General features: G+C 58.8%; 1 protein-coding gene across 1 annotated transcript in view; it reads right to left on the bottom strand.

Annotated features, from left to right (window-relative positions):
* OLFM1 (olfactomedin 1) overlaps positions 1 to 1,548 on the bottom strand; it is a 37,047-nt gene extending 35,499 nt beyond the window's left edge. The window contains exon 1 of the mRNA XM_045467781.1: positions 1,152 to 1,548. Coding sequence (XP_045323737.1) covers positions 1,152 to 1,247 — 96 coding nt within the window. The 5' untranslated portion in view covers positions 1,248 to 1,548. The remainder of the gene's footprint in view (positions 1 to 1,151) is intronic.
* Between the last annotated feature and the right edge of the window lie 15,121 nt (positions 1,549 to 16,669).

Here is a 16,669-nt window from a genome sequence, read left to right as displayed (position 1 = left end):
GACCCTCGCGACGCCGGGGTGGGGGCTGCGTCTCCCGGGCAGAGCCAGGGAGCCGGCAAGGGCTTCAAGGCAGAACAAGGGAAGACTGTTCCAGAGCCTTCTCTTCCGTGATCCTCCTCTTGCCCTCTCTTCTCTCTTTGTTTCCTCTTTTCTCCTGAGATGGAGGGAGGTGGAGGGAGGGAGGGAGGGTCAGGGGCCGCTGGGGGCTGGCGGCAAGGTGCTGGCAGCCCCGTCCACCCCCTGGACCCGCAGCTCCAAAGGGCCAGTGTCTCCAGCTCCGAGCGTGGCACGGCGGCACCATCGAAAGGGCATTTTAATGTCACCCCCGAGCAGCCCGGCTCCTGAAGCTGGCAGCGTCTTCCCAGCACCCCGCTGCCAAGGAGACACCCCCATTCCAGCGCTCCCAGACAGCCCTCTCCTCCTCCCAGACCTGCCAGCTCCGAAACGGATTTTTAAGATGGAGAATACCAGCCAGAGACGGGCTTTCTATTGATACGTTGCTCGGGGGGGGGGGGGCAAGCGAGCCCGCTTCAAACGCCCAGCGGTCCCCACACGCGCACACGGCCCTCGCTTGGCACTCACGCTTCATGCCGCGCATGTGGCCACAACCCCCCAAGCCTCCACACTGAGTGCACAATGCGCCCAGCCCTGCTCCCGCCGCCTGTCCTTCCCGGTCTGGCCTCGGAGGCACAATTGCCACCCTCTGCTCCAGGGAGCCCCAAGGGCAGCATTACAACCAAAGGCAGAGACACAGGAGGCTCCAGAGTAGGGGGGTGGGGGGGGGTGGGACTCAGAGCTTCGGCTGGAAATGCCAGGAGCTCGGACACCCTGCTCTGTCTCCCCCGCCCCGGGTGCCACCATGCCGCCCTCTGAACTTCTGGGGGCGGTGGGAGGCTGGGGGTCCTAGGAGAGAGGGGCACCCCCTCCCCCCGCGGCGCTGGGCCGGCGCTGGGGGTTCCGGGGGTGGGGGCGCACGGCGGCGGTCTCCGTCGGCCTGCACCCCTCCCTCCCAGCCGGGTGCGCGGCGCTCCGGCCCCCTCCCCACCCAGGGCGCGGAGCTGCGAGCCGCTCCCTGACTTGGCCGGCCCCGCGCTGGGCGGACGCCGCGCTCCCTCGCTCGCAAGGAGGAAAATGGCGTTGGACGCACGTACTTGAGTGAGTTCGGTGCCCATCAGGACGAGGAAGAGGAGGCTGAGGAGCTTCCGGGCCGGTTGCATGTCTGGCTGCCACCGCCGCCGTCCTGGCATATGCAGGAGCCCCGGTGCTGGCGCCGGCGCTGCGTGGACGCGGACGCGGACGCGCTCCCGGCTCTGCTGGCCCCGCGCCTTCAGCACCCGGAGCCTCCGCTCTGCATGGCGAGCGCGTCCTGCGCGCTGTCCCCGCTGTCCCCGGGCGGGCGGGGCGCGGCCCTCCGCGGCCCCTCCTCCCGCGCTCCCCCCACCCTCCTCCCCCCCCCCCCCCCGCACGGGCGCGCCTGGGCGGGGGGTGCCAAAAGTTTGCGAGGAAGGCGGCCGGGTGGCGCAGAGGGACCCGCGCGCCACGCTCGCGCGCGGGAGTGGGGAGGGCGGCGGCGGCGGGGAAGCAGGCTGGGACAGGATGTGACATCAAAAAGGCGGGGGAAATTTAACTGGGACCGAAGAGTCCATCCTGGCTGGCGGCAGCTGCGGGAGGACCCGGACCCCCTGGGGTTGGGATGGGGAAAGGCAGAGTGGGGGTGGGGGGCCTGGCCGCTGGGGGAGGATCTGCAGGCGGGCTTCACATCTCTGGGAGGGACAGAGATGGCAGCTGAACATGCCCTTGGGGGTCACCTTTTAATGAGACAGAGCAACGCTCAGACCCAGGAAGGATGTCCCGGGGGTGGGAGTGTGGGTTGGGGACAGAGCCTGCAAGCAGGGCAACCGGGGCTCAGGCCTGTCGGCCCCGGGGTGATCAGTGTGGGGGTGCAAGGGAAAGGAACCTGTGCTGGGGCCCCTGTCCCGTTGGGTGTGGGGGTGAGGACACGTCCTTGTGTTCACATTTGTGTGCGGGGCGGGGGAGTGGGGGGCAGACGCCCTGTAAGGGTCCCCGGGGGTCTGTCTTGTGTTCCTCCTAGTCCTTTTACATGTGTTCCCACGGAATTTACGAGTCCCAGACCAGGGCGGCTGGTCCCGGGGGGCCACATTTTCCATTTAAATGCTCCCTTCTGGGGAGGAGAGTCCCCAGGCACCTGTTTTCTGGGAAGTGAAGGTGGCCACAGGAGTTTAGAGGCGTCTGTCTGGTCTCTGTCCCGTTGTTTAGTGGTCAGCCTTTTGGAAATAAACTCTGTGAAGCAGGTTCCAGGCCCGAGAATCCCAGAATACAGAGCGGCTGGGGGTGGTCCGCTCCGATCTTCCCACATCGCAGAGGGGGACAGTGGTGGGGGGCAACTGATGTGTCACCCAGCAAGGTCCAGAGCACGGGTGAGCAGGGACGAGCGGGGACTCCCAGCCTGTCCCCGTGCGGCCCCCTGACGGAGGAGGCACCCTGCGGGCACCGGCTCAGGAGCTGGGCTCGTGCACCTTGGGAGGAGAAGGTGGGGGAGGGGCTGTGCCCTCTGGGCCCTGGTGAGAGCTCCTGGGATAAGTCTTCCGGCAGGTGGGCCCGAGTGCCCAGAGGAGGTGGCCCTGGGAGAAGATGCGAGGCGAGGTGAGGCCCTGGGGGCTCTTTGTTCTCTCCGCCCCTCTTCGGCTTTCATTGGCCTGAGAGTGAAAGCGAGCTGTTTGTGAGCCCCTGGCCCCTCCGCTCCCTGGAAGGCTGAGAGAGGCTGCAGGGGTGGGGGGTGGAGAGAAGGCTGCTCGGGGAGCTGGAGGGGCTGGTGTCTTGTCCTGGCCCTTCCAGGGGGTGGCTCTCCGAGCCTCAGTTTCCACTCCTGTAGAATGGGAGTGAAAGATGCTCGTACCAGGGCCTCCTAAGCGCAGTTAAGCGTCCAAATTCGGCTCAGGTCGTGATCTCACGGTTCGTGGGTTTGAGCCCTGCGTCGGGCTCTGTACTGACAGCTCAGAGCCTGGAGCCTGCTTCGGATTCTGTGTCTCCCTCTCTGTCTGCCCCTTGCCTGCTCATGTGCTCTCTCTCTCTCTCTCTCTCTCCCTCTCAAAAGTTAATAAACATTAAAAAAAAAAAAAAAAAACCTTTTGTAAACTCGAAAGGACTAGGGGGAGGCTCTGAGAGTTCACCCAGCACCCTCCGTGCCCTGGGCGTACTGCCTGAGCGTCCCCTTCAACCTCCGTGTCAATGCCCTGGGGCTGCTGCCGGTGTCCTCGTGTGCGGAAGAGGTCAGGGGCTCAGGACACGGTCGCGGGTCAGGGATGTGAGCTCTAGTCCTGGGGCTTTTCTTCCTGTGGAACAGAGAGGCTAGGCTGTGTCGATTCCCTCAAGTAGACGGAGACCTAAGGTCTGACTTGAGCAGGAATTGTTTTTATTTTCAAAGCTACACAACTCTAATGACCCAGCAGGTCCACCGTGGGGTGTGCTCAAAGGGATGGAAAGCTGAGTCTGGAACAGATATGTCTACACCCAAGCTCACCACAGCATTATGCACAATGGCCAAGAAATGGAAACAACTCAGTGACAGAGGGTGGATCAACAAGGTAGTATATTGGGTCCCGGCATATTAGTCGGCTTTTCGAAGGGAGGGGGGAGCGCCCGGGTGGCTCAGTTGGTCTAGTGTCCAGTGTCCGGTGTCCGACTCGGGTCACGATCCCGGGTCATGGGATCGAGCCCTGTGTCTGGCTCCGTGCTGAGCATGAAGCCTCCTTGAGCTTCTCTCTTTCTCTCTCTCTCTGCCTCTCAAACAAAAATTTTTAAAAGGGAGGGGATTCTGAGCCGGGCTTGCGGGTGAGCCCAGAGGACCCAGTGCCAAGAGAGGTAAGCCAGACCCAGAAGGACGACCCTGTGGGATCCACTCCCGCGAGGCCCAAGAGGAATCAGGCCGTAGAGACAGAAGGCAGAGCGGAGGCCGCCCGGGGCCCGGGGACGGACGGCGGGGAGTAATGACTTATGGGGACAGAATTTCTGTGTGGGGTGATGAACAAGTTCCGGAACTGGAAAAAGGTAACGGCTGTGCGACATCATGTATGGGATTAGCGCCACCGAGTTGGACACGCGAAGATGGTGAAGCGTCGACACGCGCACGGCTTTGAAAGTAACGATGCAATCTACCAAAAACCCATCGAATCACACGCTTCCCTGGGTGAATTGTACACTATGCGCAGTACATCTTGGTAAAGCAGGTTTTTTAAGATGACACGCTGATCAGAACAACAACGGAAGCCGATGCCCAGAACGGCCAGTGTCGTCCCCGGGGGCGGCCGTCCGCCCGTGCGGGTGTGCCAACGCCGAGCACCGCCCCGCCAGCGGGGTGCGGGCCACGGCGAGGGAAACGCCCGGGACCGTGCCAGGCACACGTGCACACCCTCAGCGGCGGGACACAAGCAGGAGGGATAAGCAGGCACCGATGCGTAAGGATGAGATCATCCCCCACATGCTCTGCAGCCTGGAGGTATCAGATCGGACCTGAACTTGACAGAAGGCTGGGAGACCAAAGTGGAACAGAAGAACTGGGAACTGGAAGCTCGCTCATCACCGTCTGAGTACACGTGTCCTGGAAGGACCTGCTAATCGGGAGAGAGAGAGAGAGAGAGAGAGAGAGAGAGAAATCCCTGTTAGCTGTTGGGTTGGACGTGTTTCCATCCCATGTTGCCGTTGTGACCCCATCGGACACATCCTGGTTTTATAATATTTCTGTTGACTCTTGCATCAAAGTCCCCTTGTGACCTGGTCCTAGCTCTGGGTTTTGTTTTTAATATTTATTTATTTTATTGGGGTGTGTGTGGGGCGGGGAGAGATCGCATGTGCCTGGGAGAGGGACAGAGAGAGAGGGAGAGAGAATCCCAAGCAGGCTCTGTGCTCTCAGTGCAGAGCCAGACCCGGAGCTCGAACCCACGAACCTGAGCTGAAATGAAGAGTCAACACGTAACCGACCGAGCCACCCAGGCGCCCCCTGGGCTTCTCCCTTCGACTCTCCCCTTTGGGGCTGAAGTCAGGTGCAGGGTGGCCACGGCCAGCGGCGCTGTCACACGTCTCTATGCCGACTAGCGTAGACTCTAGTCTTCCTTCCAACCCACTTGGGAATCGCGGGGAGCCTCAGAGCCTCGGCTCCAGGCGGAGGTGGGGGCGGAGCCTGGCGCCGAGGGCCCTGCCCCTTCGCACCAGCCGGGAGCCCAGGGGCTGTGGTGCCGTGGGGGCGCCACTCTGCTCCTTGGCGGGTGCGGTGGGGTCCGGGTACCTCCCCCTCCGCTGCTGTCCTCCCCCTCGGGAAGGCGAGTCGATCCGCTTCGCGCTCCTTTAAGACAAGCCTCCTTCTGCTCAGTACAGTGTGACAGAGTGGTTGCCAAGGCAACGGCACTAACTCTCCCCTCTCCTCTCTGCGAATTTCCTAGCAAATGGGGCTGCACCCACGCAAGGTGTCGGCCGCCTGTGCTCAGAGCGGGCAGGCCGCCCGGCTTCGCCTTCATCCCGGCACGGAGCTGAGGGCCCACCGTTCCTTCCCAGCCCCTCCGGGCCCTCGGTGGCTTTGCTTCATCTGACTCCGGGGAATGACACGTGTTGACTGAGAGCCCGCTATGTGACAGGCGGGCCAGACCCACGGCCTCCCCGGGGTGTGGTCACCGGGCCCTGAGCCACGGTGACGGGCTCTCACCCACCGCCCAGGGCCGGCTTCCCTCGCCCGTTGCTGGCCTTTGGGGAGGAAAGAGGGCTGGCCCTTCAGGACCACCCGGCCTCCCTCCTGGACTGGGTGTCCTGTCACCGGGAAGACGCCGGTCACGGCAGCACAGGCCACACTGCCACCACCATCCCTGGCCCTGCTGGGTGTCTGGCCTGTGCTAAGGGCTTCAGTGTGCCTGCCACGGAGTCCCGGGGCCTCGTGGGGGTGTGATGCTCCTGCCCTTGTCACTGTCTCTCAGCAGAGCCCCTCCCCCAGTCCAGCCGGGGTTCCAGGGACCACCCTGGGGCCGCTCTCTGTCTCCGGGAAGGGCAAGTGAGCGGCCTTCCACCGGGGAGCTCCTGTCCCACCCGTGCTGGACCGGATCGTGCACAGCACAGCCTCGCCGCAGAAGCGTGCTTGGAGGGTGCGGGAGAGGTGCGGCCAGGGTCTGCGAGGCCTGTGGCCACCGAGGCAGAGGCCTCTGGCCCTTTTTCCATCCCGCTGCTGCAGCTCACAGACGGTTTGCTTCAGATCCGTGTGGAGTCACTTTGTCTTTCTGTTGTCCCTCTCGCGATGACTAGGACCTCCGGTAAATGCGAGGCAGACGAGGGGACAGCCGCGTCCTTGCCCCGTGCCCAGCCTTACGGAGATGGTATTCACCACAGCGAGGATGCTGATGCCGTTTAGCGTCAACCGAGAGAACAGGAAGCTCTGGGATAAGAACAGGAGCGCTGCTTTGGGGTCACGGAATTGGGTCTGGGGAGCCGCCGCCTGGTGTCCCCCCCGGCGGCAGAAGCCAGGGGTCCCTGTCGGTGAACTGCCGACGTTGGTAGGAAAGGCACTCAGGCGGTCTCCCAAAGTGACGCCTGGAGACAGAATGCCCTTCCACGGCCCGCTGGTCTCACAGTGTGCCGCGTCACCGCCTGGGAAACTATCTTTGGCGGGATGTCCCATTTTTCATCAAGAGCACAGAGGAGCACAGAGGCTGCAGTCTCGTGTTTGGTAGTTCAGTCCCCGTCCCCCAAACGCGATGAAGATTTGGTCCCAACATAGAGCCTCACGCGCGCAGAGGTTTTCCGCAGGTTCACAGAGCCTCCCTCTCGGTTCTTTTTATCCTTTGTTGGCCGAGGGTTTTATTACGATTGGAAATTTAATTCTGTCCAGGAATTTTTTTTCTGTGTCCACTGAAAGGAGCATCTGGTTTTCCCCCTTTATACCGTTAATACGGGTCAACTGCGTGAACTGATTTTCAAACGTTAAACCGTCCTTGCTTTCCGAGAGAAGCCCTCCTTGGTCGTAACGCATCGGCCCTTCTCCGTGTTGCTGGCTTTTCTGAGCTGTTCTTATGCATCCGTGTCCCTGAGGAGTGTTGGTTTTCAGTGGCTGTTTGTTTTGCTTTGCTGGCCTCGTACAAGTTGGGAAGGACCCTCTTCTCTGTTACCGACAGGGTTTGCGAAATCTGACGTCACTTCTTGGACAGTTTGATAGAATTCACCAGTGAGACCGTCAGGGCCTTGAATTTTCCCGGTGGGAAGATTTGTTTTTAATTTAAAAGCTCATTAAAAAAAAAAAAAAAAGCCGTAGAGATACACAGACTTTCTCTTTCCTCTAGTGCGAATTTCGGCAACTGGTATCTTCCAAGGGATTTGTCCCGTGAACCAGAGTTGTCAAAGCATCAGTGTAAAGTTATGAGTGAAACTCTCATCAAATTTTTAATGTTGTTGAATGTATTGGCATGAAGATATTTGTAACACTTTCTTGTGTTCTTAAGATCTGAAATAGCAATTTAAAAAAAAAATTTTTTTTAATTTATTTATTTTGGAGACGGAGCATGAATGGGGGAGGGGCAGAGAGAGAGGGAGACACGGAACTCGAAGCAGGCTCCAGGATCTGAGCTGTCAGCACAGAGCCCGACGTGGGGCTCGAACTCACGGACTATGAGATCATGACCTGAGCCGAAGTCGGACGCTCAACCGACTGAGCCACCCAGGTGCCCCTGAAATAGCAATTTTTTGACTGCTGATATTGATCGTTTGTGTTTTTCTTGTTTTTTTTTTTTTTTTTTCCCTCAGTCTGGCTCTGATTTGGTCAACTGTGTGATCTTTTCCAAGAATCAGCGACTGGCTTTGTCCGCATTTTCTGGTTTTTGTCGGTTCCCTGTTTCTCGGGTATCTTTTCTTATCTTTATTCTTTTCTCCAATCCACCTGGTTTGAGTTGATTTCTTTTTTTAATCTTGAGTTAGAAACTTTGGTGTTTGATTTTGGAACTTTATTCATTTCTGACAGAAGCCACTTAAAGCTATGGATTTCCCTCTACACCCGGCTTTAACTGCACCCCGTAAACTGTCACCTGTTGTGTTTCCGTTATCCCCTCGGGGTGAAGTAGTCTCTAATTTCCAGGGTGATGTCCTCCCTGAGCACGCGTTACTTAGATGTCGTTGGCATCCACACGTTTGGGAGTTTCCTAGGTCTCTCACTGTTGATTTCTGGTTTAATTGCTCTGTGGCCAGAGAGCACCCTCTGTCTGACTTCGATTCTTTCACACTTAAGTGTATTTGCTCTGTGGCTCCGAATGTGGTCCGTCTGGTGAGCAGACCATCTGCACTTGGGAAGAATGTGCATCTTTTCGTTGTTGGGTTTAGTGTTCGATATCAATTTTGTCAAGGTGACGGATGATGTTTTTCAGGGCCTCTATGTTTCTATTGACTTCTCTCTCCAGCCCTTTTGCTGTTACAACTACGGACTTGCTTTCTTCTTTCAGTTCTACCCAGTGTTTCATGTACCCCGAGGCTCTGTTTGTGCTTGTTTCCTTGTCCTGGCAAACGGACCCTCTTATCTTCATGAAATGTATGTCTTTATCTTTGGCAACATTCTGTGTCTTGGAAGTTATTGTATTTGATGTGAGTAAATCCACCTTACCTTCTTTTTTTTAAAAAAATTTTAATGTTTATTTATTTTTGAGAGAGAGACAGAGACAGAGCATGAGCAGGGGAGGGGCAGAGAGAGAGAGAGAGGGAGACACAGAATCGGATGCAGGCTCCAGGCTCTGAGCCGTCCGCACAGAGCCCCACGCGGGGCTCGAACTCACCAGTGGTGAGATCGTGACCTGAGCTGAAGTCGGACGCTCAACCGACTGAGCCACCCAGGTGCCCCAAAGCCACTTTAACTTCTTATCCTTACTGTCTGCATGGTGTATGCGTTCCATCCATTCACTTTCAACCTGTTTTGTCTTCATACTTAAGGTGCTTCTGTTGCAGACAGTATGAAGTCGGGTCTCGTTTTGCATTTTATCCATTCGATGACCTCTGCCTTTTTTTAAATTTTTTTTTTTTTAATCTTTAACCTTTATTTATTTTTGAGATAGAGAGAGACAGAGCATGAACAGGGGAGGGACAGAGAGAGAGGGAGACACAGAATCTGAAACAGGCTCCAGGCTCTGAGCTATCAGCACAGAGCCCGACGCGGGGCTCAAACCCACCGACCGTGAGATCATGACCTGAGCCAAAGTCGGATGCTTAACCCACCAAGCCACCCAGGCGCCCCGACCTCTGCCTTTTTAATTGGATTACCTATTCTATCAATATTTAGGTGTGTTGTTTTATATTTATTTTTTCCTCTTTTTGTCCGTTGCTGCTCTCGTACTTTCTTACCTCCTTTCGGATTACGTGACTATTTTTACAAATAATTCCGCCATGATCTCCGTCTTGACTTTTAAGTTACACATCCTTGTGTCGTTATTTTGGGGGTTATTCTCGGGATACAGCATTCACTCCCCAATTTTTCAGTCCACCTGGTTAATGCTGTGTCCCTTCAGCCCAGAAGGGTGTTCACACCCTGATCCTTCATGGGACCGTCATCAAAGGTGTTACTTCACACGCGTGATAAACCCCCAAGACAACGTCTACTTTTTGCTGTAGGCAGTCTTAGTCTTAGGTGTTTCCAAGAAATTAGAGGGGGAAATGCTCATTTTCTATTTACCCATGCACTTTCCACTTCTGATGCTCTTTGTTCATTCTTGAAGACCCACATTTCCACGTGGTATCATTTTCCTCGGCCTGAGGGAGCCCCCTCTACATTTCTTGCGCCATAGGGTCCTAGAGGAGGATTCTCTTGGTTCTCCTTCAGCGGGAACATGTTTATTCGTTGTTGAGGACACTGCTTTCGTTGGACGTAAAATTCTTGGCCGAGAAGGTTTTCCCTCAGAACTTGCAGATTGCTAAGATGCTACTCATTCTCACGGTGGTTTTCTCTCTCTTCGTCATGTCGGGAGATTTCTATCATTCAGTGTGTATTCTGCTTCACTGCGTCTCTCCTCTGTCATCCCCAATCTGCTAATTAAGCCCCGCAGGTAAATTTTTTCATTCATGATACTTTATTTTTCAGTGCTAGAGTTTCCATGCGGATGCTTTTGACGTTTTCTGCTTGATTTTCTGTCTCTCCATTGACGGTGAGGCCGTCTTCCCTTCCTTCGTGGGGCATAGTAGCGTTGGGTTTATCTCAGGTTCTTCTCCCTTGCAAGGGTGTCACTCTCCTCACGACTCGGTTGTGCAACACTTCTGGAAACTACTACTCTCTTACGGGACTCTGGATTCTGTGACATCACTCCAGCTTACCTGGGTGGACGCGGGCAGCACAGTCTGCCACACCTGCGAATGGCAGGGGTGCAAATCTCGGCTCCGTCAGCTTCCCCTCTGCCCGGTGCACGTGGCTTCGGGGGCCCACCCAGGGCGCCAGCGTTCACGGAAGCTTTGGGGGACAAGATTGGTTTGTTAGGTAATCTACACCGGAAATGGAGCCCCGGAAGCCACTTTTTACTCGTCTACGTGTTTACCAGCCAGAGGGGCAGGGAGGAGAGTTCATCGTGTGCTTAGATGTAGCTCGTCCCGGCCCCTTATGTGGAACGGGCCCACCTTCGCCTCTCCCCTCTCCCCTGTCCTCTGGCATTTTGTCGCTGGCCCACATGAGTGACCAGGTAGCACTTGGAATATTCTGCCTGGAGACTCCTGGAGGTCGTTGAGCGTATTTCTGATTTTCCACCGAACCACGGGCACTGCACTCGTAGCAGACTTCTGCCCGGGCGTCACAAAGACCGCGTGACATCCACTGACCTCCCACGCCCTGGCCGCCGGCACTCTGTGGCCCACGAGGTTCTCGCGTGCTTCCCGCCCCTGCAGCCCCCTCTTGCCACCTGGTACCAAAGCCGACCTCCTACGTGTCAGGTCTGAGTTTTGGCCGCCCCGTCTGTGAGCCACACTCTGCCCCACACTTACCGTGCGTGACGTCACCCCAACCCGGGACTTACACAGCATCGTTGTTTACCCTGCTCACACAGCTGCCATTTTGGCACAGGGGATGGGATGTAGGAGGTGGTCACGTCCAGCAGATCATCTGCCATAGAGATTCTCTGATGAGTGAGGGAATGTTAATAATTATTGATGAATAAGGGCGGACTGTGCAAAACCACTCATTTGTCCGAACAAATCTTCTATTTGCAGGGTCCGCCAGGCGCCCCTCAAGGTTCCTGGTCTCCAACGGCCAGTAGCAACCCGTTCTTACATGACACACACAGGGCTTGCATCGCGATCCTCGCGGGCCAGGCCCCTCGAGAGGATTTCACGGGTGTTCCCTCATCTAGTCCTGTGCCTTCTGAGGACCACACGCTCGTTCCGCGGGTGACGTCTGCACATCGTGCGGCAGGCGATGGGCGACCACACGTCACTAGGGATCCTTCTTCCCGGCCCCGGCATCTGGGTCACCACGCTCCTTTCCCCTCGCGGTCCTGAGGGTCTGCACCCCTGGCGAGCTGATGACCCAAAGTGTGCAGGACCCAGTACGTCAGGCCCAGATCACGGCCGGAGCCGGGGACGGTCCGAGGGAAGGCCTGTCTTAAATCTGCCGTGGGAGGCGAGGGCTCGGGGCGGGCGGAACAGGGTCCGTGGGAAGGCAGAGCAGGGGAGTCGAGTGGGAGGGGCATTTAGCTGAACGTGTCTGGACGATTCTTTCCGGATCTGTATCCCGCTCTGGACCAGAACCAGAGAGACCTGGGTCTTCTCGTGTCCGCTGCGATGGGAGGGCAGCTTGTTTCCGCGCACTCAGTGCGGGCCAGTGCCTGGGGTCCGGAGCAGGTGCCGAACCGCCAAGCATGCGTCGGGGGACGTCTGTGATGGTCCCACAGGCTCCTCCCAGGCGGCAGGGGCCGGGTCAGCGCCGACTCGGAGCACCTTCTCTCTCATCCTGCCCGTCCAGAGACCAAGACCCGGGCGGAGTCCTCGGTCACCGGGCACGGTCACCGGAGCCCCTGCGGCGCCCTGCACCCCTCTCCGTCCCCCGCCCCGGTGTGTGGCCGCCTGGAAGGGGTCTTCCTTCCACACCGGTTTGCACAGCTTGCTCGTTACTTCAGAACCCTGTCCCGCGCTCCGTGCGCCCGAGGTTAGGGTCACCCTCCACACCCGGACCTGATCGCGGCCGGTGTCCCGGAGTGAATGGAGACACCCCCTTCCTCCGTGGGGAAGGGATTGGCTCCGTGGCCGGGGTTCTGTCAACAAATGTGCCTGCGGAAGGATGTCCCGCGGCGTCTGGCGGCCACCCCTCCACGCATCACTCCCGCATTGCCCGCTGCACCGTGACTGCTGATCCGGGACAGAAGGCTTCCCGCTTTCTGGTCTCAGGGCCCCCACCCAGCTTTTGGCTTTGCGGCTGAGCCGGGAAGTGGGGGGGTGGGGACTGCAGATGGTGGGGCCACACGGTGCCGGGCAGTGAGGCCGCAAGGACCGCGGTGGACGGACTGTGGCGCCCCTTGAGTATTGCGTCGTGCCGACGATCTGTTACGGACGTGATGTGGAGGCGGGGCTTGGGGCGGGGACTGACTTATCCCTGGAAAAGGGGACAGAATTAACAAGATCCCCCACCGTGATTCCACCCAGGCCTGAGGGCAGCCGAGGTGGGGCCGCCCAGGCTCCCTTCTGCAAGCAGCCACCGGACTGGTTCCAGGCCCCCCCCCCCCCTGCCCCCCGGCCCCGTTCCCGGGCTCACGTCCACGACGGACGGCTGGCTTCTGCACCAGACTATGTCTGGTCACGGAGGAGCCGTATCGATTGAACAGCTGAATCGTCCCAGCAGGTACGGCTCAATCTAGCCCCATTTTCTGCAACATGGAGGTTTCATTCCCTCGGTGGATGGCGCTGTCTAAACGGCTGCCGCGTTTGTAGGTCGGAGGCCTCTCCTCCCTGTCCTGCCCCTCGGAGCCCGCTGCCCTGCAAACGGCGGAGAAAACTGATGTGTGAACTGCCCACCCGGGCACACTGGGGGGCGTGGAGAGAGGAGGGGAGACAGGCGTTCGCCACTCAGCCAAGTTCCTCTTGAAATCGAGTCTTTGGAGAGGAGCGCGGAGCCGGGAGCCGTCACGCGGGGTCAGGGGTGCGAGGGCCTCTCCCAGGGTGGCGTCCCGGGCCGAGGGCCCTTCTCAGGGAGGGCCCGTGTTGGGGCATCTTCCCCGGGCCAGCAGGGGTACTCCCGGGGCATCTGCTTTGGGGACCCACATGAGTTAATCCCTTTGCTGCGGACGTGCCACACGGCCCATCCGGGGCTGGGACACCACTCACAGGGCCAGGTCCTCTCCACGGGGCTGACTGTCCCCCCTCCAAACTCCAGTGGGGCCTCCACTGGAGCCTTCAGAGGTGCTCACCCTGTTCCCCCAGCCTTGATGCAGATAGAAAGACACCCAGAAGCAGGGAAGGGAGGGACGTGGTACCTCCAATGTCAGCGGGGGACCCAACCCGTCAGCCCCCCCAAGCTCGTGCCTCCTTATTCTGAGGGCTGCTGTCCAGCCACCCGATGCCGTCCGAGCCATACCCGCTCCAAAGTTCCACGGGCGAGGCTCCGGCCAGCACGTGGTGCGGCTGATGTACATTTCTGATATAATTTGTGATCATTTTCTTGGCGTTGAAACGCCCATTTGTGTGTCCTTTTGTGTTGAGTCTTTATTCGTGCACTTTTCCAATTTCTTCTGTGGGCTTCTCGGTCCTTCCCCAGTGGATTTGTAAGAGGCCTTGAATGCTCGGGTAGTCACCCTTTGCCGTGTGTTGAAGACACATCATTCTCAGTTTATCAGGTGCCGTGGGACCTTTCCTGCTGTGTGAAAAGACCACATTCTGGGGACAGCATGTTTATACGCCTTTTCTTCTCAGGCTCCTGTTTTCAGGGCGTCCGCCCTCCAAGGTCAAGATACAGATGTGGCTGTGCCCTGGAGGTGACTGTGCGATCCCCAGCCCGTGTCGTCCACCCGGCGTGAGGGGACGCGCCTCTGTCCCCTGCCTGGGCTGTCCAGCATCAGTCTGCAAAGAGGAGGCAGTTGTCCGTGGCTCAGGTGTCCCCTGCCCTGGAGGACTTCCCAATGCCGTGCCCCGCCCTTGGCGCCCTCGCTCTGTGCCGCCCGCGCCCGGGCACCAGGTGCCTCCGCAGCCCCTCGGTGGGCGCCGAGGAGCTCCAGCACGTGAGGTCCCTGGGCTCTCCGGCCCGGCACGGGGTCCCCCGCTCCACTCAGGTGTGACCCTTGATCCGTCTCAACACCTGCCCGTCCCACGTTCCAGGCCCTCGAGTGACCTGAAAATCTCCGTTCAAAAGAGAGTGCGGACTCCTCAGAAATGAGCTGTAGGCAGCAGAGGAAGATCTGGCTTGGACAGGAGCACCTCTGGGCACCCGTGGGGACCGCTCGGCAGGCAGTGATGGCCGGAGACGGTGTGGCCGCGGGTGCACGAGCTCGTCTCCAGCACGTCCGGCCGGCCAGCCCAGCGCCCGGGTGGGGACACCGGAGAGACAGCAGGGACGGTCCCTCAGCCCGCGCCCTTCCGCCGGGGTCCTGCCCAAGAGGGTGTGTTGTCACCAGCACTCTGGCAGTGAGGGTCCCGCCCGCAGCGGCTCTGTGAGAGCCGGGGAGCAGAATCACACAGGTGACCCCATGCGTACACATCACGGGACAATCGGCTCATTACGGTGGCCCTTGACGGCAGCCGCCCGATGCTGCACGTACCTGGGTCCTCACGGCAGCGCAGGGCAGGCGGCTTGCAGGCAAATGCCCCTCCCGGCCGCCCCTACTCCGTCCACAGCCCCGGAAGGATGCTGAGCGTCCCGGGTCACAAAGCCAGCCGGGAGAGTCCCAAACGGAACCGCCCACGGCCTGTCCCTCCGGACTATTCCTCTGCCCCTTTTCTATCCCAAACCGAGTCCAAAGACTCGCTCCGCCCCCTTCTCTCTTCTCACGGGTCTCCTCCGAGACCCTGCGCCGACTGACTCTTTGCTTTGGTCAGTCTCCTGCCGGTGTCACGGAGGCGGCCCCTCGGGACGTACCTCCCTGGCTCGTCCCCAACAAGGGGCGCCCCCAGCCTGCCCTCCCCTCCCCCTGAGCCCCCACCCCGTCCGAGGCAGGCCTCCAGCACCGCCGGCACGGTGACCGCTCCCAGTGGGATGTCCAACTCAGCCGCACCCCCCACGCCCCGCAGAGAGCACCGGCTCCACCCCTCCAGGTGTTCGAGTGCAAACCGTGGAGTTGTTCTAGAAGCTTCTCTTCCCACATCCAATCCATGAGCAGACCCCAATGACGCTCCCGTCACAATATGTGTGTCCATCTGGCTTCTTCCACCGCTGCCCACCCCCCAGGCTGGCCTCATGAGCGTGCAAACCGGGCGGGCCCCCGGGCCGTGCACTTGGCTTCAGGCTCTGTGGCCAGAGTTCTGAAATTTTTCATGATTTTTTTCCATAATTTCTTTCTTTCTTTTTTTTTACTGCTTATTTATTTTTGAGACAGAGAGAGAGAGAGGGCACATATGTCAGGGAGGGACAGAGGTAGAGAGAGAGGAAGACACCGAATCCGGAAGCAGGCTCCAGGCTCCAAGCTGTCAGCACAGAGCCCGACGCGGGGCTCGAGCCCACGGACCGCGAGATGGTGACCTGAGCCGAAGTCGGACGCTCAACCCACTGAGCCACCCAGGCGCCCCGTAGAGAAGAGGACATTTTAAAATTGCAAGTGTCCTTTCTTGATGAAGGCTCTGTGGGGAGCATATGGACCCACCATCCCGTCGGGGAGCCACACGCGCGTGTGACCCTGAGGGAGCGCCGACTTGTGCCTTTAGGGGAAGAGGCTGGGAGAGAAGGGGCTGCCCAGATAGACAAGGGAGGAGTCCACGGAGCCCATGCAATTTCCCGGCGTGCTGCCAGGGACCAGCTCGGCGTTGGCGCCCCTCCATCCGGGGGGCCGGGAGCGACGTGGTGAAGGGGAGGGAACAGGACGGAGCCCCAGCGAAGGGGGAGCCCAGGCCCCCAGCGGGTTCCCTCTCCCTTCACTGCACACGAGGATACCGACCAGGAACCCACTCCCCACCTTGCGCTGCACAGGCCGGGAGAACGCGACCCTGCCTGTGTGTCCTACAGGCAGACGTTTTGGGGGACCGGAAGTTCCTCTGAATGATTACTGCTGAGATCTTCAGTTTTATGTAATGAAAATACTTGTGGGTCTCTCCTCTTTTTATAATCTTGGTATGTGCTACAGAACTTAAAATACAGGCATCTTCGTAGTTCCCTTTTTGATATATTGTTCACCGCGCTTAAAATAAAACGCTGTGCTGCAAATGAAAGGAAATAACTCGGTGCTTTTCATCTACGAGGGAAGAAAGCTAACTGGCCTGTGTATGTCCCTCCTGCTGGCTTCAGGACCCAGACTTCTGCACGGAGCAGGTGCTGAGTGGAATTTTGGGTGATGGGTGAATGGGTGCCCCCGAAACCCACCGGCCAGCAAGCCTGTCCCTGCTATTTTGATCGGATTTTTGCTAGAAATGCAATCAAGGGAGGCGGGGGCAGGGGGAGCGGGTGGAAGACGGGGTCTCAGCTTTCTAAATAAGAGGTTGGCGTGGGTTCCAGATCCCTGCGGAACTGGCTGCCTGAGTTGGGGGGGGG

Source organism: Leopardus geoffroyi, chromosome D4 (assembly GCF_018350155.1).
Source record: "Leopardus geoffroyi isolate Oge1 chromosome D4, O.geoffroyi_Oge1_pat1.0, whole genome shotgun sequence".
Taxonomy (NCBI): domain Eukaryota; kingdom Metazoa; phylum Chordata; class Mammalia; order Carnivora; family Felidae; genus Leopardus; species Leopardus geoffroyi.
This window is presented reverse-complemented; position numbering and strand designations above follow the sequence as displayed.